The sequence below is a fragment of the Pundamilia nyererei genome, unplaced genomic scaffold (genome assembly GCF_000239375.1).
Source record: "Pundamilia nyererei isolate P.nyererei 1_Seehausen unplaced genomic scaffold, PunNye1.0 scaffold00008, whole genome shotgun sequence".
NCBI classification, from domain to species: Eukaryota; Metazoa; Chordata; class Actinopteri; order Cichliformes; family Cichlidae; genus Pundamilia; species Pundamilia nyererei.
The window spans coordinates 2,428,885-2,451,935 of NW_005187409.1; the positions used below are offsets into that span (position 1 = coordinate 2,428,885).

The 23,051-nt window shown below is 40.9% G+C and overlaps 2 protein-coding genes across 5 annotated transcripts in view; one reads left to right on the plus strand and one right to left on the minus strand.

Moving 5' to 3' along the window:
- The first annotated feature begins 787 nt into the window (after positions 1 to 787).
- Positions 788 to 6,308, plus strand: zbtb33 (zinc finger and BTB domain containing 33). 2 transcript variants are annotated; one of them, XM_005722905.1, is made up of 2 exons: positions 788 to 1,253; positions 3,374 to 6,308. In XM_005722905.1, the coding sequence occupies exons 1-2, from the start codon at positions 941 to 943 to the stop codon at positions 5,224 to 5,226; spliced, it is 2,166 nt and encodes a 721-aa protein (XP_005722962.1). In that variant the 5' UTR covers positions 788 to 940; the 3' UTR covers positions 5,227 to 6,308. The 2 variants fall into 2 exon arrangements, with proteins under 2 accessions (XP_005722962.1, XP_005722963.1); XM_005722906.1 differs by lacking the exon at positions 788 to 1,253 and adding an exon at positions 1,340 to 1,618.
- Positions 6,309 to 8,372: 2,064 nt separating this feature from the next.
- tmem255a (transmembrane protein 255A) overlaps positions 8,373 to 23,051 on the minus strand; it is an 18,180-nt gene continuing 3,501 nt past the window's right edge. Inside the window, exons 2-10 of one of the 3 annotated variants that reach the window (XM_005722908.1) lie at positions 21,461 to 21,603; positions 20,881 to 20,943; positions 15,089 to 15,178; positions 12,136 to 12,201; positions 11,911 to 11,987; positions 11,681 to 11,752; positions 11,190 to 11,352; positions 10,944 to 11,090; positions 8,373 to 10,712 (exon numbers count right to left, since the gene is read on the minus strand). In XM_005722908.1, coding sequence (XP_005722965.1) covers positions 10,569 to 10,712; positions 10,944 to 11,090; positions 11,190 to 11,352; positions 11,681 to 11,752; positions 11,911 to 11,987; positions 12,136 to 12,201; positions 15,089 to 15,178; positions 20,881 to 20,943; positions 21,461 to 21,603 — 965 coding nt within the window. In that variant the 3' untranslated portion in view covers positions 8,373 to 10,568. Of the gene's footprint in view, positions 10,713 to 10,943; positions 11,091 to 11,189; positions 11,359 to 11,680; positions 11,753 to 11,910; positions 11,988 to 12,135; positions 12,202 to 15,088; positions 15,179 to 20,880; positions 20,944 to 21,460; positions 21,604 to 23,051 lie in introns of all 3 variants that reach the window. The other 2 variants (XM_005722907.1, XM_005722909.1) reach the window with 2 other exon arrangements.

Sequence of the window (23,051 nt, forward strand, 5' to 3'; positions counted from 1 at the left end):
GATTAATTTAGGATATTTATCTATGTTTCTTTGGCTTATACTTTCTTTAAGTTTTTTTTGAATAGTTTTATAGGGAAATATTTGCTAACAATGCCTGCATGTATACTTGTAGACAGTTTATGTGCATGTCAGTATTTTTAGATGACAAAACTGAGAAGGAAAGCATAACTAATTTAATTTGTGTATACTGTGTACTCTTGATAAATATGTATTGTGAAAAACGAAATACGGTATGAATTATACTGAAGTGTATAATATAATCACTATGTAAAGAAAAAAAATAGGCTGTTCTTAATTTTTTTTATTCTAAATTCATAGCAACAGTAACAACTATAAAAAATATATAATTTCTTAGGTGGTTTTGATATCTTTTTTATTTTTTTCAAATGTTAAGCTGGAGTTTACTTTTTATTACTTTCTGTTTTAGCTTTAGATTAATTAATCACTAATATGAGGGGAGATTTGTCAGGGGCAGATTTAATCATTTTAGAGTAGGCATTACAATTTAAACATTTAACCAAAGAATAAAAATAGAAATTTCCAAAATGTTTGAAAATTTTTCTTTGTACATTTTTTTTAAATTCAGTAATAATTCTGTTTTAGTTAGCCTATTTTTCACAGGTAAACATGGGATGAATAAACAAAAAATCATTAATTTTATATCAGGTCAAAAAAAAATATTGATTTATTTTATTTTGCATTTACAAGGTCGGGCGGGGGGTGGGACGCGGGGTAGTTTTGTGGCTGTGAAAAACTGAAAAACCCAACTTCCGGTTTTTCGCAACGCGCTCACGCGCCACCGGAACTACCGGGGTTTAACCGACCAACACACGGTCGTGTCTCCTACTGCTCAACTCAACATCTCTGGAAACTGGACTGCGGGTTCACTAAATTTGAGTCTTTTTAGCAGCAAAGAAACAGAGCAGCTCGGCACGTCGAGATGTCGCTCTCTATAGTTCAAGTTAAAAGAAAAACGGAACCCGTGAGCAAGCCCGTGGAGGAGAAATGCGCAAAGGAGTACTTTTTCACGGAACTGGAAACCACTGCTACATGTCTGATCTGCAAGCAGAAGGTTTTATTCAAGGAGTTCAATATGAAGAGGCACTACGACGCAAAACACGCGGAAAAGTATAACCCATACCAGGGCCAGAAGAGGAAGATGATGTACGATCAACTTCAGAGAGAGTTCAACGGCCTTTCACCGCCGGCTTCCAGCCTAAAAAGAGAGGATGAATTCAAACGCTATTCTGCAGGTACTTATTCAATTGACCGTTTATTCACCTGTGACCGCTGTGAGCTTTTATTTTGAAGGCGAGACTTGTGAACCGGCAGTTATCGCGCTGCTAACCGGCGTGCAAAAAGTAAACAGTTTCCAGCTGAAATAACCTCAGAACTGAGCTTTATTTGTATTTATATGAAGCTAGGACGATGTTTTTAAATGTACTTTAAAGCCATATAGTTTGCATTTGAATGCTTATAATCGCTTACGACTGCGACTCCTGGTGGCTGAGAATGAAAAGTGAGGCTCTCTGTTGTTGTTAGCCATTGTTTGTCGTTCATTAACATATCCGCCGGCTGCCACCCTGCTCACTCCTGACAAAATCATCAAGGTTTGCAGGTAAACCCCATCAATTTAACGCTGCTGTTAGAGAGGATTTCGATTTGGCCTCTATTCTACTAGAGGCATGCTAATAGTATGCTAAACAGCGGGCCGCGATTCATTAAGGAGGAAACGGTGCTACCTTTGTTAGCAATAGATGTCTTAAAAGCTTCAGTAGAGATAATAATTGCGCTCTCAGTGTTGCATTAATACCCCCTTAATGTCTTTTTAATATGTTCCTCAATCTGCCTTGGTGTCACAAGAGGCTAAAAATGTCCCGCAAATTAACGTTTACCTAGCGCCAGCTAAGGGACGGTTTTGTTTTTGTTGCCAGGCTAACGTAATTAGCATGTCTGACATTGTGTGCACAGAAACGGAATTATGCTGTCCAAGGTTATAATTAACAAAAACTAAACTAAAAACATACAGATGATCACTTTAGGTTTAGTCTTTGCCCAGGGGTATGATGTTCACTTGCCTGTGACTGAAATTATAATACATGATCTAAACTGCCAAAATGTATATCTCCTATAATACAGTGAGTAAAAAAGACACAAACGTAACACTGAAACCGATAATAGCTGAACTAAAAAACCCACCCTGGATACCAAGAACTATATTAAGATATTTTTCTATGTGCATAAATAAATCCACTAACAAAAATATAGGAGGCCAAGCTGGAGGTGGCAGAGTGGAAGATTTAGCCATAATTAGAAATTAGTATGTCAGAGGGACTTGTGCATAGGAAGGTTAGTGGATATACTGGACAAAGACTGCTGAATGTGGAGCTGCCAGGCAGGAGGATAAGAGGAAGACCACAGAAGATTCATTAATGTAGTACAGGAAGATGCAAGGATACAGTAAGAGTGGGTCATAGTGACCTCAAATGGAATCAGCAAAAAGAACAAGATGCATTTAGTTTGTAATATTTGGAAGACATTGTAGTAGCAGTGTAAAGTGTTAGCTTAAACATTAGTTTTTCAACTATACTCTTTTATATTATACAGTGTCCCATTGAACCACTTTCTCTCCTTTTTCCATTATTCAGTTTATCAAGCAATAAACAATTTATTATTCTTTTTATTATTATTAGTTGAAACAGTCGCCTGCAGATGCTGAGTTAACAGACTGACCAATGAGTGAACTGTTTCTATCCAAAAAAAGGGCCCTATAGCTCCTAGACCACCATGACTCTAGCTATACCAAAACATGAGCCATGATTCAGGCTGAACCTCCTCATGTAAATGTTCTGGGTTGTTTTGATGTTCCTGTTAGAACTGGAAATGCAGGAAATGGCAAAACTGAATTTGAGCCAGCTCTTTTACTATCTGTTGACATAACTTGTGTAACTCACATTGCTCTGCATGGTGGCACGTTATAATTAAGACATGAAATAATAATATGATAAGATCAACTTTATTTATCCCAAAATTTAGGAAGAAAACGGTAAGAAACCAGGAAAATAAAATAAAAACCGACCAAATATAGTTGCTTATTAAGTTAAAAATTACTCAAAATGTGAATATTCAATTTAAATCTAAAAATGAACCTGTACTTTGTTTATCTTAGTTTCATTTTTTTTAATGCCACTTAACTTTTATTTTTTAATTGTAGTTCTATTTCTTTAAATAAAAACTTTTTTGTGCATTTCCTTTTATTTAGTACTTAGTGATTGTTGACTCTATGAAAAATGCTTTGGATATGAATAAATGTTACTTGCTTCACGTTGTTGTGCATTCACAGGTTTGATTATGATTTGCTTTTTCTCTGTAGACATGCCGAGTCTGAAGCTGATATCTGCGACCGACACACAGTACTCAGCAGCTGTGCTGAAGAACATGAATGAGCAGCGGAGCCACGGATTATTTTGCGATATCACCATCATTATACAGGACAGGAAGTTCAGAGCTCACAAAACTATCCTGTCTGCCTCAAGTACGTATTTCCACCAGCTGTTTACCGTGGCTGGGCAAGTGATTGAACTAAACTTCATCAGGCCTGAGATCTTTGAGCAGATTCTCAACTATATTTACAGCTCTAAGATTGTCAGAGTCCGCTCTGACATGCTCGAAGAGCTCATCAATGCCGGGCAGATACTGGGAGTAAAGTTCATTGCAAACTTGGGTTCACCATTATCACAAGTTAAGGGCCTTCCTGGTTTGTCTAAGGAGGCAGAAAGCAAAAGTGACTCGTCTACAGAGATGATGCCGATCATCACAGAGTCCTTCTCAATATCTGCGGAGGAGTTCAATCAGGTAAACAAGCCTGCGGATAACGAGGAGGACTCGGACAGCGACGTTCTGTTTGTCTCAAAAACAGATAGTCAGAACAAAGTGGTCGGCTGTGGTGAAGTCATTGATTTGGAGAAAATGGATTCAGAAAATGTCCCGTCAAGCCAAAATGTAGAATCAAATCATGCAGTTTCAGAATGCAAAGACAAAGCTACCACTCCCTCGAAACCATCTGCTTCAAATCCTCCCAGCATCAGCTGTCCTAAACCAATTTTAATAGACAGCAGCCCTCTACAGAGCCCGGACAGCAGCTCCAACAACTCGTCTTCCCCTGCCAGAGTTTACTCAGGAAGTGCTCCCACAACACCAGCCAGAACAAGCAGTTTGACCCCAGAGCCATCGAGTGCCTCTCAGCCCCCTGAAAACAGCGACATAATGGGAGTCCACAAGAAGCAAGTGTCTACTTCATCTCAGCAGGGGGACTTCAAAATAAGACTCTCTGATTTATCGGAAAGTTCGACACTTCAAACAAATGTTCCCAAATCTGCTATAACGGGTAAAAAGACAGTGACGCTCAGCACAGCCACGGAAATCGACTCTATTTCGTCAGGCTGCAAGGTGTATGCCAATATTGGAGAAAATACGTATGACATTGTCCCGGTGAAAGAAGATCCAGGCGAAGGAGGCTCCAAAGCCAATAAAGGGAAGAGAGCTTTTATGGCGACACCATTGAAACCCTTCGAAAAAACACCCGTGTCACCCAAGGCAGGACCAAACAAGAAGAGGACCAAAACGGAGCTCGAGGACCACTACGAGCTCATCATGGATGGAAAGACTTTCTACGTGTGCATTGTCTGTAAGCGGCCCTACGTGTGTTTGCCAAGTCTGCGCCGTCACTTCAACACCCATTCGTGGGAAAAGAAGTACCCGTGTCGTTATTGCAACAAGGTGTTTGCCCTGGCCGAGTACAGAACTAAACATGAAATCCACCACACAGGAGAGAGGAGGTACCAGTGCTTGTTGTGCAATGAAATGTTTATAAACTACCAGTTACTCTCCGCTCACTGCAAGCAAGTTCACAATCAGGATCCTTGCGGGAGGAAGGAGAAAGACGACGGCGGCAACAACTTGTACCGCCTGCTTCCGTGTAAAACAGTGCAGATGAAGTCGTACTCGTGGACTACAGATGGGCCAGGGGTCCCAGTAATATCGGAGGACGGCAGCGTGCATCACATAACCTCAGTCGGCGAAGCAATGCACTCGTCCACCCAAAGCAGGATGTTGAACTGGGACGACATTTTCGTTGAGCCCGACGCTCACATGGCGCCTAACAGCCGTGCACAACCGGAGACGGCTATGAACACGCCTCCACAGGGTCCAGCAGAGTACTACTAAGCACAGCTGGCACCACTCCTTTTATTATATGTGCCTTTTAGGTGCCCCTCTTTCTCCTCGGTTCCACATCAACAATATCTTTGCGCAATTCTCAATAGTTTCAGCTGTACAGTGCGGTCTCATTAGTCTGTCAGTTGAAATGAGTGGACTAATACTGTAGTGATAACACAGGTACTAGTTTGCTGGTGGCGCTCAGTTATATGGTGAACGATGTAATGGGACCGTACCTCTCATGTTCCTCTGCTTTTTTAAAATGGCCATGATCTTTTACATTAGGTGAGCACGGAAATGGACGTGGTTCAAACATGATAGAAATGAAGAGTTTTTATGAATGAAAAGGCAAAAAAAAAAAAAAAGAAATTGCTCTTCTTGGCTCAAACCTGTGCTCTGTATCTTTATTGCCCAGAATATTTCAGCTAAATGAGCTGAAGCACAAATGAAACGGCTGTTTTGTTTTTCAGTTTTATTTTTTCAACAGGCTACATTCCCTTAATCGTGAAATGACATTAAACGGAGGCCTGTTTAATGAAATGGAAATGGGGTTACCTATTTAAGTGATGTATGAAGCCTTATTGTGTGTATGTGCAGCCAGTTTTGGTTACATTACACATGAAATGATGAATTTTCAGGACCGATCATTCCCGTTTCTTTTTTAAATCTCATTCTGTGCGAGAGAATGTTGATTATGAATTTCATTATATTTGTATTTTGTCATCCTGGGTATGCAGTTATTTAACTTTTGTAGCAGCCTGGAAAAGAAACTTTCTGTCTGTTAAAGGGGACCTGTTAAGATTTTTGAAAATATACGGTTACAGCAGGGGATGCTCGTATTAAACAGGGTCGGTATGTAATCTAAGGATCTCATTCATTCATCGTTCACAGTCCAGTGGGTCTGTGTCTCACCAGTGGGGCTCTCCCCAATCTTAATATAGGAGGAGCTTAATCAGCTTGTTTCAGACTAAGGCCCAGTATAAGATATGTGAGTATATAAATAAGGATTATTTTGTATCGCGAGTCATGCAAAGCCACTGTAGCATGGAGCTGGAAATGAGCTTAATAGTTCCCCTTTAAATACATTGTTTTTATTTTTATTTTTATTTCTGTTACTTTGTCACTTCCCTTTATTTAAAATTGCAAAAGCTGCCCAGCTACATATAGAAGGCTGGAGATTTCTCCTACACGTGTGACGATAGGATGGAAATAAACTGAGCTTTATTACAGTCAATAGCTGTAGCACTTAGCATTCAGGCAGAAAACTCTTTGTTATAACTTTTCCGCTCTGTTTTCCACTGTGTCAGAGGGTAGTGATTGGTTAGTACAAGTAGTACTAACAGGGGAAACTGTACTTTGTCATGTCATCGTGCAGGGTTTCTTTTTAATAAACAGATTAACATCAGTATGTGATGTGTGGTGTGTTTTTGTGCTTGCTACACTCCAGTTTGGGCTCTTGACAGCAGGTTAACATTTGTCATAGTTTAAATTGGTCACACTGCCAGTATAGAAACAGAACAGCGCCTGTTTATTTCTTGTTTGTGCTACTGCACATTTCTAGTTTGTAGTATGTATTCTACAGTGTTTTATGGATAAATCCTGTAGTTTTGCTCAAAAGGGAGTGTATTTACTTGTTGTTTTTGTACTGAAAGGTTAGCAGCTCAGCTGTGTGAGGACTTTGGCTTTAAATCTTGTTATAAAGGTTTATTTTCTTTTGGTTCACCTGTAAAAATGTTTTCTGGGGTGTGATTTAGCATTTTTATTCCAACAAAACCAGTGGGGAACATTTAAATTTACCACAGTCTTTTTTTTTTTTTTTTTTTAAACCATGAAGGTTTTGCTTGAGAAAGTAAACCCCATGTTGCATTAGCCCGTAGAACCATCTCTAACAGCAATAACTTGTTTTCGCTTTCTGTATGACTTTATCAGTCTCTCACATCGTGGAGGAATTTTACCCTTTTCTTCTTTATTGTTTCTTCACTTCATGGAGGTTTGCACACATTCACGACTCTCTTAAGGTTCCACGACAGCATTGAGGTCTGGACTTTGACTGGGCCATTGCAACGCCTCGATTCACTTTTAGCCATTCAAATTTGCTGCTGTGCTTGGGATCATTGTCCAGCTGCATTCCCCAATTTGGGCTAAGCTCTAGCAGTCAGACAGATGGCCTTACATTAGAATACCACGCTGTACAGAGAAATTCATGGTTGATTCAATGACTGCAAGGTGCCCAGGTCCTGTGGCTGTAAGATGAGCTCAAGTCATCACTCCTCCACCATCGGGCTTGACAGCTGTTATAAGGTCCTTGCACTGTCCTGGACTTTTAACCTTTAGCATGCTAAATGAGGCCTGTCTGAGATGTAGCTTCGGGGTTTTTTGCACTTTCTCTGAACATTGCATGCTCTGACCTTGGGGTAAATTTGCTGGGACGTCCACTCCTGGGGAGATTGTGGCGTTATGGTAACACTCATCTGAATGCTCCAAACCTGCAAGGTGCCAAAACCTCACCAGACTTGCTGATTATTTACTACTTACCCTCTTAATTTTGATGGAAGCATTAAGAGTGAGCTTAGTTTTTCAGTTTGTCACACACATTGTAAGACAAATCTTTTGAAGTGTTAACCATGTACAGCTGCTCTAGTTGCGTCTAACAACTATAAAGGTGGAACCGAGCGGAACGTCCACTTTAGGAAGTTAAGTTCAGAGCACTGAATACAATTGATCAGTATGGGGGACGTGTGTACCAAATTAATAGCAAACCACTCAGCAGTTGTTCACAATGACCTAAACTCACAGTGACCTAAAAATGAAAAATTACAGAGGGTAATTTTATCCCCTGCAAACCACGAATACATAGCACCATAGTGCAAAAGATGTCAAACCTCCAGCATTAGTGTGTAAAACAACTGCTGGTTTCCTTTATCACGTCAGGAAAATATAAAATTACAGAAGTATGAAGCAGAAAAAAATATAATCAGCCACATATGTAGTAGAGGTGCTACCAGTGTTGTTTGACCTCTTGAAAATTTTACATCTTACTCCATGCACCTCAAAATAGGTGAAGCTGTGGCAGAAGTTCCTCCTTTGCTCCTGTGACCTACTGGAGAGGTAACCAACACCCAGTAGATAAAAAAAGAAACGGCACTATGTGAGTTACATAAAACAAGTTTTAATGACGTGACGAAGAAGAATGTGCAGTTTAAATTTGGAAAAGCCGTGATCAAAGCTGACAGTGACTGCTTTCTTGGACATTGACGAGGTTTCATATCAGCGAATCCAGCACTGACTGTTCACACTGAGCCTCACAAACTCCTGGGTCATTCCATAGAAAAAGAAAAACCAGAGTGAGGCTCCAACCTGAACCCCTTAAGAAGAGGATAGTTTAATGTGCACAATAACTTCAGGGGAAATGTTTCCTTCGTACTATAAAATGTTCAGATTAACGTACATGAGGGCAGGTCGAAAAACTGGCGCTTTTTAAGTGAACGAAAAATCGGATTAACGGGTGCTGAGCCACTAAAAACTCAACAACAAAAAATATATCTACATGAATGTCAGCATATGTGTCATGTGCTGGGGATTTTGTTATGTGGGAAGGCTAATAGAGGCTGAAAATGGCGTACAGGCATGGAGGCTTATTGGTCATTGTATCTGCAAGCAGTCTGTCCTAGAAGATTAAATTAGATTTTATGAATCTGCCAATTCAGTCATTTTAATTGTGCATATTACAATAATCTATAAACATTTTAATGTGTATATTAATTGGTTACTGTATGCCACACGTTTCTATCTATAACCATTAACTGCTGAGTGTTTGGTTTTGTGTAAATGAATTCAAGTAGACTTAAACTTGCAAACTGATTGCTATCGACCACAGGCTTTAATGATGGCCACACTCACATTTGTATTCTTAGATGGGCTTATTATTTCACTTCTTAAGTACTGGAGCTAACCAGGTGAAATTTCTTTATAATCAATATACCTAATCAGTATCATGTGATAGCTCCAGTCCAAATTGCACGCGAGGAACAGAAACAAGTGTTGTTGGTATCCTGGATGTTTTCTGAGAATTCGTTGGAGAAAACCTCAAAAATGCATTGTGGGTAACTTTTAAATGGTCATATCACTTTGTAGGATTTCAAACAGGTAATAGCTTATGAAACGTTTCATTTTCCCCTCCATTTAGTCCTCAGCCTCTAGCCGTGATTCCTTATGTTTGAAAACTGACATCTAGTGTTGTATAACACCTGTGAAGTTGCAGCCTTTGGTAGGTGTCTGATAATTTTAGATTCTGTCTAATCTACTGAAATGATCACGCTGGACCTTTTTTTTGCTTCTTGAAGATGGATTTCACCTATTTTTCTTTGTCTGCACAACAAACCCTCAGCAGATTCGGTGGATCAGGTTTGACTGATTTTATATGGAATGACCCTTCTGACACAAACGTGCTACTACTGCTACTTGACAAAGAGAGAGACACATATATGATGCTTACCTGCTTTGCTGCTGTTAGTGGAAACACAGTAAATGAGGTTTGGAGTGTAACTGGTATCTGATTATCCTCAACAACTACTGTAGGTACAATAGCTTATTTCTTCATTAATGCTGCTCTGCACACACTGATCAGGATATTCTTAAACATAACGTGAAGATTTGATAAATAGGAATCTTGGTCTGTTTGTATATGCTAGGCCTAACTGCATATTATACTGCTGCACATACATTATGAGCATGTAATACCTCCAGTTCTGCTAACTCTGCCTGTAATAATGCACAGGGACACTATTAACTGCTACAGAAACAAACGCCCGGGCCTACAATTTTTAAGTTTGGAATTATCTAGCTGATTCAGATTTTAAGAAATATGCCAAAGCTTTCACCTAGCTCAACGTCGACCTTGCACATGTAGCTGCACTCATCCTCCCAGTGAGGACGGGATCTCCATCTTGATGGAGGAAGCATTTACAGTTTCTGCAAAAGAGAGGTGAATGTAAAGCATGAGCTCTGTCGTTTTGTCCTTTTACAGAATACATCTAACACTGGAAGTCTGTTTACGTTGCATAAGGCAGATAGATGTGTAAACAGTCCTGGCTTTGACCAGGTTGTCTCTCTCGATGTGCATGTGCACAAACACACACAGTGCAGGCCAGAAGAGTGTGAGCGGTGCCCGGGGAGACGAATGCTGTCTCCCTCGCCTTGGGCTGAAGTCAAAGTTAGTGTGCTCTGTGGCGCTCCTCCCCTTCCTCGCCTCTTTTTCTTCAACACTCTTCTGAAGGATTATGAAGAAAAGTCCAGAGGAACTGTGCAAACACCCGATGATGTTTCAGGTGTTTCCTTTTCTCGCAGCTGTCTTACGGGCTGTATGGTGGGGGCTTCTCATCTGGAAGGTTGTGAGGAGGGGAGTAGCGTGGAGGGATCATTGTAGGCCAGAGGTGGCTGGCTCCAGACTGGGAATCGTCTGACAGGCCTGAAGAGTCAGGGAACACATAGGAGCCCTGCGAATAAAGGAAAACATTTATTACAATATATATATGCTTTGAGCTATTGTATGCTGGCATCAAATGCGTGAGGACCATGAGATACTTTATATGGATCCAATTGGTAACCCTAGAAACAATCGTCATTAGATCCTACTAACACAAATTTCCTGATAAAGAGCGTGACTGTTGTCCATAAATAATTAGAAGCACACACTTCTCAACTGCACCTTTAAAGCAGCTGCATACCTGCAGGTCGTAGGCCGAGTACGGTGGCAGGCAGGGGGCGGTGTTGTAATATGGGTTGAGAGACGTGACGGGCGGGGGAATCTCTGAGGGGACTGGAGCTGTGATGGCCTCTGGTTCAGATGTGCTCTCTGAGGCAGGGGCAGGTGTCTGATGAAGCAACAGAGTGCATTGATGTAACAGTTAGAGAGCTGCGATTACAGAGAAGCGGCTACTGATAAATCTGACATGCTCGTTCAGTGCACGCACCATGTCTTTGAAGCCTCCCAGCACTGCTGCAGTAATGATGCCCAGGAAGAGGGCCACGATGTTGAGGATCGTAGCCGACCACAAGAGGTGGTAGAGGTGTATGACGTCCTGGCAGCTTTTCACATCTGTATATTCATGGTAGCCTCCCATTAACTCAACACGGCTAGGCCAGTGGGGTAAAACAGAGAGGGTGAAAGCTTATAGTCAAGCCAGAAAAATCACTGACAGTGTTTAGTAGTTTTTAAAGATGCACCTACATCAACAAGACACAGAAAAACAAAACTGGGGTTGATTTATGGTTCTAAACATTCAGAGGTTGCTGCTGGAAAGCTGGGAGGAGACACGGACTGAGGTTGGTGACACACAAACATGCAGAGGAAATGACAACCTACAACACATTTCTATGATGTTTTCTTAAAAAATAAAATAAGACAAGACAAGACCGAGTTGATCAATACTGGGCATTAATAGCCTAGAAAAAAGGGACCTACTTCCAAATCATGGATGATTTCTTAAACTTTTTCAAAACATCTTTATTCTGAGGTCCCATAAGAGGATGTTCTCTGAAACAAAGGTTAAAAAACAAAAGAAACATCCTGGTCTGATACAATCACCGCTGCAGTGCAAATTAAAATGACACAGGAGCGCACATCAAAATATAAACACTGCATAGCGAGTAGGCACAGGTTCTGAGGGTGCTCGACCCCCTCGGCATACTCACTTCCCGCAGTTGTAGAGGTCGCAGCAGTAGCAGGTGTTGCTCTTCACTCGCAGGTTACAGGATGTATGACATGGCACCTGAAGTGCAAAAATTAGCTTATGTCTCTTCTCGTTGAGCCTGCATGGATTATTCAGCCCCCCAACAATTCAAGCCTATACAAATAATGATCACACTGACAGACAGCATTTAATGGCTCATTGAATATGAGTTAAATGTCTTTCTTACATCATGCTCAGACGCCGTGTCACTGGTGTGATAAGCACAGCGGCCCGCGTACAGAGGCCTGAGGTCCTGCAGAAGAAACGGCATAAAAGAAAGAACTGATGAATATGAAAATGCTGGAATAGTCTTATTTTGTTTGCCAACTAAAATTAATAATAAAGTTTTATATTAGACCTGCTATGGACATTTCCAGCTCCATGTTGGGAAGTTAAAGAAAAGCAACAAACAAAACAAAAAAAAGCTAATTTATCTAAGGGGCCTCAATTCATACACTCTGTGAAACAAGACTTTTCCATCCATTTAAACCAACTTTGTTCTGATTGGCTGCTTCTTGTAAGCAAAAGATTTGAAAAAGCAGGTGGGCGGGGATTAAGGATATCCCATCTCTTTTACATCATACAGCAACAAAGGGTAGAAAAAACTGTCAGAAACTGAGCTTCTACAGCCGTCTTCAGGCTCACAGGGATTACATGCACATAAACAGACCATTTTATAAAAAACTTTGGGCCAGTTTAATATAACCAGCTACCATTTTAACAGGAGAGATTTTACATAATTCTGTCTTACATGTTTTAAAGCTTTATTTTGTAAAATTTGTCTTCTTTCAGCTGCTTCCTTTAGTGATCCCCACAGTAGCTTTGAGTTTATTCTTCTTCAGGTGGAGTTTTAAGTTACTGGTTACAATTTAGTCCTTGAGATTCAGTTAATGTCTATTTTCTATAAGTATTTTGCTTTAGGTGTTTTGTTTTTGTCTCATAGCTTTTATGAGCCTGCCCTGTGTTTCCTGGGTCCTGTTAAGTCTCTCTCAGTATAGGTGTTGTCATGTTTTGTTACTTCCTGTCTTATTTTGCCAGTCATCTCGTGGGCTCTATGTTCCTTTCCCCCCTCTGTGTCCCCTCTCCCTAAAAAACTCAAATATGGATTTTTTCACTTTTTCTCACTTCTTTTTCACATGCTACTACATGCTGCTTCTTCATTTGTTCCACGTTTCCTCTCTGGTCACCAAAGCTTGCACTTTTTCCTTTGTTTAGTCTTTTTTTTGTTTCTGAATAGTGACCCCAAATCTGCCTGACAGCATCATTTTGCCTTCATCTCTAGCATCCCCCTCTGTAACACAAACCCTTTGCATGTCCTCCTTACCTACATCCCACATGGAATGCTATATTAAGATGGACATCTGGTCTAAAATCTTTGCTAAATCAAACATGTGGACCATTTCTAGTGGGAACGCTTGAAAAGCATTCACAGTATTGTTCTTCTATTCTTTATTATTTTCTTTTCCGTACGTTTTTTGGCATCTAACTCCTTCAAAAATTCTCCTTTTTTGGACATGGCTGCTTCTGTGTGAACGTCAGCTTTTAGCAGTTCAGCACTTTTGTTTTCAGGTTAAAAAATCAGTTTTTTTTTCTTTATCTCCTTCAAACCTTTTAACTTAAAATTCATCAATTATTTCATTTCAGCTCAGATTTAAGCGTTCACACTGCAGTTTCTTCAGAAAATGCACAAAGGTAAAATCGTCAGGGTGAATTATCGCTACATGACCAGGCGTCCAAAAGTAACACTGCTTGGGTCAGTTTATTTTATGACCCTGGGAAACGTATATTTGGTCTGACTTTGTTTTTTACTGGGAAAGAAAAAATACTGGGGTCAAAAATAAATCTACTTTGAAAGTTTGACGAGGACAGCAAAATGTGATCAGGCCATATTGAGTTTTATGGTTTATTTACATAATTTTTCCACTGTTCAAGTTATTTTAAAGTTTAAAAAAACAAAAACAACCCTGGAAGAATGACAGACGTTTCAGAGGAAACACTCAGCATACTTAAATATATACTAAGATTATGCTGAGATTATATCTGTAAACCCTCACTACTTTTATATTTAATTACTAACAACTATGTCCCTACTCATTATTACAGTTTAATAATAAAAACACACATACCAGCAAACATTTTATATGAGGTGTCTCCTTGGGGACCAGTGCAACACTACTAGCACTCTGATCCAGGTGCGTTTATTTGAATTTCTTTTTAGAAAACAGGAGAAAGTTGCAAGAAGGTGAGAACTGAAGACTCAGCTCTCATCAATCACAAGTGATGATCCTTCAAGTGAATGTCGGGTCAGACAGCCGACGTTAACTCTCAGGCCAAGTTTGAAGTTGTGACTGCACGTGCAAATACAGAAAACAGCCAACCAGCCACTTGATGACACTGTGTAGCATACTCTGGATCGTTCAGTATGCGCTACGATAAAAAGGAGCTTTTATGTATTACCAAATCAATAAGAATAAAACTGACCTCACTCTTCTCTGATGCAAACAAGAGCCTTTTTGAGCAAGCACTTCAGATGAAAATCATTAATATCACAAATAACACTGACATTCAATCAGCTGTAAAAATCATGACTGTGCTTTCACTTTCTGTGTCCTCAAAGAACAAAAAATGAACGTGTGGTTTAAAACTGCTACCAAATATAGCAAAAATAGATACGTTTAACGACCATGCTCCTCAATTAATGCTCCTAAATTCACTTGATTCAACAGTGCGCCTCTTCAGAGTCTAGTGTACCAAATGCTGTTTGAAAGGAAAATGTTCCACTTCACTGACGCCATTAGTGGGGAACGAAAACCTGCTAATGGGAATCTCCCTTTTCACACTGCCCTAACTTACTTCAGCATAATTGTTTTAAGAATGCATTAGTGGTTACTTGTTGTTTTCTGTGCTTTGCATCATGGAGAATAACAGTCTTCTACCACAAAATAAATCATCTTGTGAGACACCCTTCTGTCTCACAAGAAGGGTGTGGCAGCTACCCCAGCCTGAAAGATGTGAGCAGGACGTCGAGGAGGGGATGCGTCTAATATAGCCTGGCGCCCAATAAGAAGCCCGTTATTAGTTGTGGAATTAGGATGATCTAAATTTACAGAATAAGTTAAATAAGCTTTTGTGATACTTACAATGTGCCTCGCTGCAAATACTCCATCGACGATGGCACAGCAGAAGGCAGCCACCACTCCAAAGCTGATGAAGACAATGGATGCCACTAACTGTGGAAGAAGATGGAGAGGCCCGAGCTTCATATTTGGGTTTTCAATAGAAGGGTAAATCTTAACATAAACGTGCATCATTCTCATTTTCTTTTCTCACCAGTGGCCTTAAACCAGCTGAAATTGCAGTACACTCATGTATATCAGTGTGCAGAAGTACAGTTCAGATCCAGTTAGTGGAAACATCTAGCACTCGCAGTGCAACCCTTTACCTAAACCCATCCACAGACCTCTTCTCTTTTCAGTCTTCGGTGAAACACAGCCAGTATTCGGTTACACATCACCCCACTCCTCTGGAGCCGCCCCACCACAGAGGAGGGAGGGAGTGTGAAGTGACACCACAGACTGAGCAGCTTGAGGTACAGTTTCTACAATCAGATCTGAGCCCAGATTGAAAGGCTGAAGCTCCTCTGACCTTTTAAAAGTGGACGTGGTTGTTCTTGGAGATTACTAAAGTAGCTTTTCATGAGTCAAAGTTCAAACTAATCTCTTGTGTACCTTGTGCAGAAACTCTGAAGTCCCCCCCACCCCTCTTTTTTTATGCTGCCTATTCTCTGATTGGCTGCCCCTCACACACAGAAGGTGGGCAGACCTCCTGTGCTCACACCCAGAGCTGTATCCCTGAGATCACCATATTAAGGGGAAGCCTTCTTTCTTTTATATCATAAAAATCTAATAGTAGAAAAAAAAGGGAACTAAATGTTCAGAGCAAACTGAAGCCTGAGCGTTTAGCTCACATGCACCACTTATGTGACCTCATTATCTATCACTTTGTGGAATTGACCAATATGTAGAGTACATAAACAGCCTCGTCTCATAGCAGAATGTGAAATACACAGGAAAAAGCCATCGATTTGTTAATGAATATGAAATGTTGCATTTTTGTCCACACTCTTCAGAGGGGAAGTGTCAACATGGCAGCCAAAAAAATTGTGTTCAGGAACACGGTAAGAAGGATGGACAATTTATGTCTGCAGAAACATGGACGAGTAGGTCAGCTGTTATCACAAACTGCTATGAGACTGTCTTGTTATATATGTCAGAGAGTAAAAAAAAAGGATGATTGGTCAGCTTTAACAATCACATTTAAAAACCACCAAAGAGTTAATGTTTGTGTGCGTGTCATTCTGTCTGTAAGCATGATAGCTGGAAAAGTTTTGAATGAATTCTCATAAAGAAAAATTTAATAAGATTTGGCTTACAGCCACCAAATTCTTCAAGGACAACTTAATGATGTATTGGTTGAAAACTGACAAGAAGCCTCAGTAACTTGGAAACTATGTCTCAGGTGTGTATTCTCAACATATAGAAAGAACCACATAAATGGTCACTTTCAAACTGTCCTTTAAGGTCAGTAAAAACAATCTGAAAAAAAGTCTGTGAAGGTCCTCAGTCATCCAGGCCATCGTAGTCTAAGGAGCTTGGAAAGAAAAGCGTCTGGACTTCTTTAAGTTGCTTGAAGACGTTTCACCTCTCATCCGAGAAGCTTCTTCAGCTCTAAGGTCAAATGGTGGAGAGTCCCAGATATAAACCTAGTGGGAGTTTCCCCCCACAGAGGGACAAAAGGACCCCTGATGATCCTCTAATCACCTGAGCCAAGGTGTGAAACTGGGTGTGGGTCCCAATCAGCCAGAGTTTCGGGTGTGTTCATTGTGAAACCTGGCCCCACCTTATCATGCGAATTCCTTAGCGTGTGGCACAACATAGAAGAGCCACCTCCACAGGACAAGACTCAGCAGTTCATGTGCATCTAAAGGTCAAAGGTCACTCTTTCGAGGATGCCAATGTTCACATTTTGGACAGAGAGGACAGATGGTTTGAAAGAGGAGTGAAAGAAGCATCTATGTCCACTGTGAGCGACCATCTTTGAACAGAGGCTGGGCTTACGACACCAACTGTCTGCCATCTATAATCCAGTTTTGAGTTCCCTCCCCAGATGCCTTAACCCCATTTGACCTTAGAACTGAAGAAGCTTCTCGGATGAGAGGTGAAACGTCTTCAAGCAACTTAAAGAAGTCCAGACGCTTTTCTTTGCAAGCTCCTTTGAATCTGAAAAAAACATATACAAATTATGTCAAGCATATCAAAATATGTTTCATTAGGGCAAATAACAAAAAAACCTGCGCTTTGCACTTGCTTTTACTGCACTACAAACTTCTTGTGAATATAACTTGAACTTTGAGCTCTTGGGGTGCTTCTTGCTCTCTTTTATTTTCCTGCATCGTGGAATAAAATTTCTCAAGCTTTCATCTTCGTTGTTTGTAAATTTGTCTTTTTGTAATTTTTTTGGTTTCTTTTGCTATTTGATGCCTCAAAGTTACAGCTGAAGAAATGACACTGGGGCTTATTAGACCTGACAAAACTCAGTTAAAGACAGAAAATTAAAGACATCTAAAAATAATTCTGACCCATGTCTTTAAATTGCAGTTTGAGTGCTGGACTTTGAGGAAGTTTGTTATTGCATTTGTGGACATTGCATTCTTTTCGGGAATCATCCGATGGTGTTGGATATCGGTCTCACACTGCAGCTATATGTATACGAATAAGGAACATGCCCTTACTGAAGTCTGCTTCTTCACAGGTCATATCACAACGACTGATCGGAAGGTTTTTCAATGAACACTTAATGCTTCACATATCTCTCACTGTGAGTATTAGTAATTAGCGCTTTACTTTTCTACTCAGACGTCACTTCACAGCCCCAATGAAACGTGTCAGTCAAGCAGTGAAGCTGCTCTATATACTGCAAGTGTCGCTGGAAATTTGACCCATTTTGATATGTCACCACAGACTCTGTGATATTTTTATAATTATTTTAGCAGGTCAGTTCAGTCAGGACAACCATGGTCAAACGACGACTGTTTTTCCATCTGCAGTTATTTATATTTGACCTCTCTGCCCTTCCCACATGCATACATGGAAAGCGTAAGGCACAGACAAGACCAGGCATCAGTGAAAACAGATACTGTGCTGGTTAAAATCAGGCACACAATAAAAGAACGAGCTAGAGGTAGAGGTGCGTTGCAAAGTGGCTGGCAGTGCACAGCAACTGTGGGAAGGTTAAAGCAGCTTAAATAGTGTGCTCTATATGGGATTTGCCAATTGAATGCATAAAAAGATATCAGCTTAGGCACCAGCTGTTGTGGGCCGGCGATGTCAAGACTGCAGCTGAGTTTGACTTTGTGGCCTCCCCGAACAAACACTATACTCCCTTTAAAAGGGTAACCCTACAAACAAAATTTGTTTGGGGCTATGTAGTAGTAGTTATAAGTCTGCTTAACATTTCAAATTCTGTAATACTAATGTGGGAATCTAAGCCTAGAGCCCCTCTCATAGCAGCTGTCTAGGATATACTTTCCTCTTGCAACATGGGCGATAGAGTATGCTCGCTAAGTGGTTAAAAAAAATACATCAGATGAGTTACTCTCTTTCTTTCCGTTTTAAGTATAAAATATGTTAAATAATTCAAGGATTCTTCAATAAAAACTCATAACAACAACGACTCAGCACAAAGTGGGCCATGTAAAATCAGGATCGGAATACTTTATTAATCCCTGAGGAAATTATGTGGTTACAGTTGCAAGACAGCAAGAAATCACAGAGCGGGGTCAGCGGATGCTTGGGGGCATAGCGCGCAGAGGTCACCAACTTTCTGCAGAGTCAGTCGCTGCAGACCTCCAAACTTCACGCGGCCTTCGAATTGGCTCAAGAACATTGAGTAGAGAGCTTCATGGAATGGGATTCATGGCGAAGCAGCTGCATCCAAGCCATACATCACCAAGCACAATGCAAAGCATCAGATGCAGTGGTGACTCTATGCTGCACTAGAGCACTGGAGGTGTGTTCTGGGGTGACGAGTCACATTTCTCGATGGATGAGTCTGAGTTTGATGTTTGCCAGGACTGCTTGTCTGACTGCACTGTGCCAAGTGTAAGTTTGGTGGGGGGGGGGAATATGTAGTGGGGTTGTTTTTCAGGAACTGGGCTCAGCCCCTTAGGATACGTTCACACTGCAGGCGAAAGCACATCAAATCAGACATTTTTGACCCTATGCGACCCGATGCATATCCGATGCATATATGCATATATGCATATATGCATATCCGATCATGGTATGACAGTGTGAACGGCACAAATCCAATATTTTCAAATCCGATCTGGGTCATTTTCATATGTGGTACTGAATCTGATACATATCTGATGTTTCAGAAAGCGACTGCTGTTTGATGGTCATGTCGCATTTAATCTGTCTTTTACGTCACTAACACAAGACAGACGCTAATTATCAGCGCCGTGGAAGACATCGTGAACGCTTCCTGGGCATCCAGTGTAGATGTCAGTGAAACTGTTGGGAAGACAACGTTGGAGAAACGTGAACATTTTATTTGTTCTGTATAATCTGCAGATTCTGACAGAAATCTGCAGCTATCCTTTGAAGCACCGCTCCTCTAAAACAGCAATAAGGATCATTATTAGGCCTCATGTAAATAACAAAATAACTTTATAACTTAAAGCAAAATTGGGAAATGTAAAGTCCGAAATAAGTCTTTATATTAAGGCCATCAGTCAAACAATACTGTTTGGTCTGGGTCTAAACAGAGCGCGTTGTGTGACGTCTTCGTTTGTGCATGCGGGGCGCTTTGAGGTTCACACTAGAGCGCGTTTGCTGTCACATTTTATTTGGAGTGTGAACAAGCAGACAAAAAATTGGATTTGATCAAAAAATCTGAATTGAGCATTAAGACCTGCAGTGTGAACGTAGCTTAAGTTGCAGTGAAAGGACTGCGCACCAGTGCACAAAGAGAACAAATTTGGTGTTGAAGAACTTGACTAGCCTACACAGTGTCTGACCTCACAAATGTACTTCTGGACAAATGGTAAAAAAATTCCCATAAATGCTCCTAAACCTTGTGGAAAGTCTTCCCAGAAGAGTTGAAGCTGTTAAAGCTGCAAAGGGTGACATCATATTAACTCTATGGATCAAGAACGGGATGTCACTCAAGTTCATGCGCGTGAAGCCAGACACGCAAATGCTTTTGGCAACATACTGTAGCTGAACTCAGCAACCTCGCTCTACGAACCGAGAGGAAGCTTGGACCACAAGCAGCTCCTCGTGCACCCACCATGATAGATAAAATAAACAGAATAAAAGCAGTGCATGAATGTAGACAACTAATACCAGTGCAGTTACAACGTCACTAACTAGTCACGCTATAATTAATGTCAGCACATGTTCTGGTTAATGAGATTTTATGGTGGTAAACAAGAGTGTGGTGTAATGTGCCAGGGCTCATTCAACACACACGCCTGCTGACTGGAACTCCAGGCATCTAAATGCTGTTGCATGATGGGAAAAAGTGTCACGACACAAACACATTCTCTGACAGAGCCTGCCCGGCTCCTCCCACCTGCTCCGCTCATCTGAAGTTTCCTTCCCCACATTCCTGCACGGACATCTGTCTTCCTCCACTTACACCCTATTTCTATTTCAGGCTGCGTAACCCCGACCCCGAAATTCAGGATAGTTTGTCCGATACTCAACACATGAAGCTGAGTGGGACTGCAGCTCCCATAATCAAACTGCTTTGTCTGCTGCAGGGTAACTGGGACTAATATTCAGTTTAATATCAGTGATGTTGAGATGAGGTGACACGAAGCACTGAAAGAGATCTCAGTGCACAGAGGTAATATAAATCCTCTTACCATCTGCCTCTTGTTCTCTATCAAATGAGCGCCGATAATTCCCAGAAAAGAGCCAAAGCCCAGCTGAAAGGAGAGAAAACAGCTGTTAGGGCATTTATCTAGCTTTGATTTCAGAATCTTGATTGCACAGCGCAAGCTCAGCACAAGTCTGATATATCAAGTATTAATAATACTTATCATAATCGTACAGTTGTTGTGATTTCTCTTTATCTTATGATGCTCGCTTTGTAAGTAAATTCCAATATGTTTTATTAATTTATCAATCGGACTAACGTGGCGTAACCTGCTCTACAGTAACCATTTACGTAAGCGAGAATGCTAAAAGCCAAGTACCGTGACGAGCAGATTTAGAGATTGAAACATATTACCTCATTCAGTGGATAATGACAGTGATGCTAAATAATAAATGTGGGTAATATTTACAGCTCAAAGACCTTCGGTGATGAGGTTTATCAGGGCTAGTGAGCAGTGGCGAGTGTGCTGGAAGCACAGCGACTTCACTTATCATGCAGCCTAAGAGAGAACAGGCCTGCTGGGCCGCGTCTGTCGATGGTAGGCGCCGGTGCGAATGTGTACTCACGATGACTCCTGAGTAGTAGCCGCCCACCGTGATGTTCTGTGTCCTGGTAGTCGCTGCCAGGCCGAAGATGAGGATGAGCACAGACACAATGAGCAGCATCACCGTCACAATTATGGATTTCCTCTTTCTTCTCTTAAAGGATCCTAGAAGAAATAAGTAAACATGAACACTGGCACAAGCAGTAAAGAGATTCAGGCATTTGCTTCAGCTCTCATATGGTCCTGCCACAGCATTTCATGCAGGTTCAGGTCTGGACTTTGAATAAGCCATTGTAACACCTTGATTCTTTTCTTTTTCAGACGTTCGTTTGTAGATTTGCTGCTGTTCTTGGATCACAGTCCTGTTGCATGACCCGGTTTCAGCCATGCTTTAGCTATCAGACTGACGCCTTCACATTTGACTCTAAAATACTTTGGTATCCAGGGGAGTTCATGGTGGACTCACCAACCCTCCACCACTTTGCCTGACAGCTGGTATGAGGCGTTTTTGCTGGTATGCTGTGTTTGGGTTTCTCTAGTGTGGCACAGCGGGTAATGGCCAAACACTCTGGTCTCTGTCAGAAGTCTTGTGGTTTGTTCAGATGCAACTTTGCAAACCTAAGCCATGCTTTCATGTGGCTTAAGGTGAGAAGAGCCTTTCTTACTCTGCTAAATTAACTACATTGTCCTGTACTGCATAGCCATTTCTGGAAATGTAAATCTTTTTAGTTTATAGCCTACATAGTTTTTTTCTTCACAGACTAAGAATTAAAACTACCTGCTCCTGATGTCAGCATCTGAAAAGTATTCAATTTGACACACAAAGGCCATCAGTTCTACTCAAACAATTTGAAACAGTAAATATTCAATTTCAGAGACAACAAGGACACAGCTTTCAAGGAACAACAGCTGAAGCAACACATTTCTCCATCCATTCTGGCAAAATGACTAGTTTACCCAATGTCGGAGGGATTCATCCCTTTTAGCAGCAATGACTTATTCAGTGACTTAAAAGAAATTTGATAGAATTACCACCTTAACTTGCAGGTTTTCTGTGTATTTTTGTGAATCATCAAATAAGCGCTGATAATTCTGAACGAGAACTTTGCAAATGTTTTGAGATAATGGGTGAAAGCAATTGAGAAAAACCACAAAGGGACTCGTGACTGTTCCTTAGTATTCTGCCGCCCTCGCTTTGACCATTAGTGGGCACTTCTGTTGATGTGTCTCTGAGGAAGTGATAAAACCTGAAGTATCTGAAGAGCTGCTGCATGTGTGAATGTTTGAAATATTCACAGGGACCTGACTGAGTTTCAATTTAGCCCAGTTAATGATTAAATTCTTACCTAAAAATTAGGAAAAATCGTTTTTAACTATGGTTAAAAAAGATTTTTTCTTAACGTCAGCACCTACAAGTGATATGTTCAGATTCTTGTCTGCACTCACTCCACCCTGCCTGCGGTCTCTTCTTCACCTCGCTCGTGCACGGTCCATTGATTTAGCTGGTTGACGTCAGGTATTTAAACTTGTCACTTTCACTACCCTTACTCTTTGCAGTGTGACTGAAACCCCTGTCTCCTTCTCATTCACACACATCTGTTCTGTCTTGCTTC

Coding starts and splice junctions, on each gene's coding strand:
- zbtb33 (XM_005722905.1), top strand. CDS start 941: ATGTCGCTCTCTATAGTTCAAGTTAAAAGAAAAACGGAACCCGTGAGC. Junction 1,254..3,373: donor ATTCAAACGCTATTCTGCAG/GTACTTATTCAA, acceptor TTTTCTCTGTAG/ACATGCCGAGTCTGAAGCTG.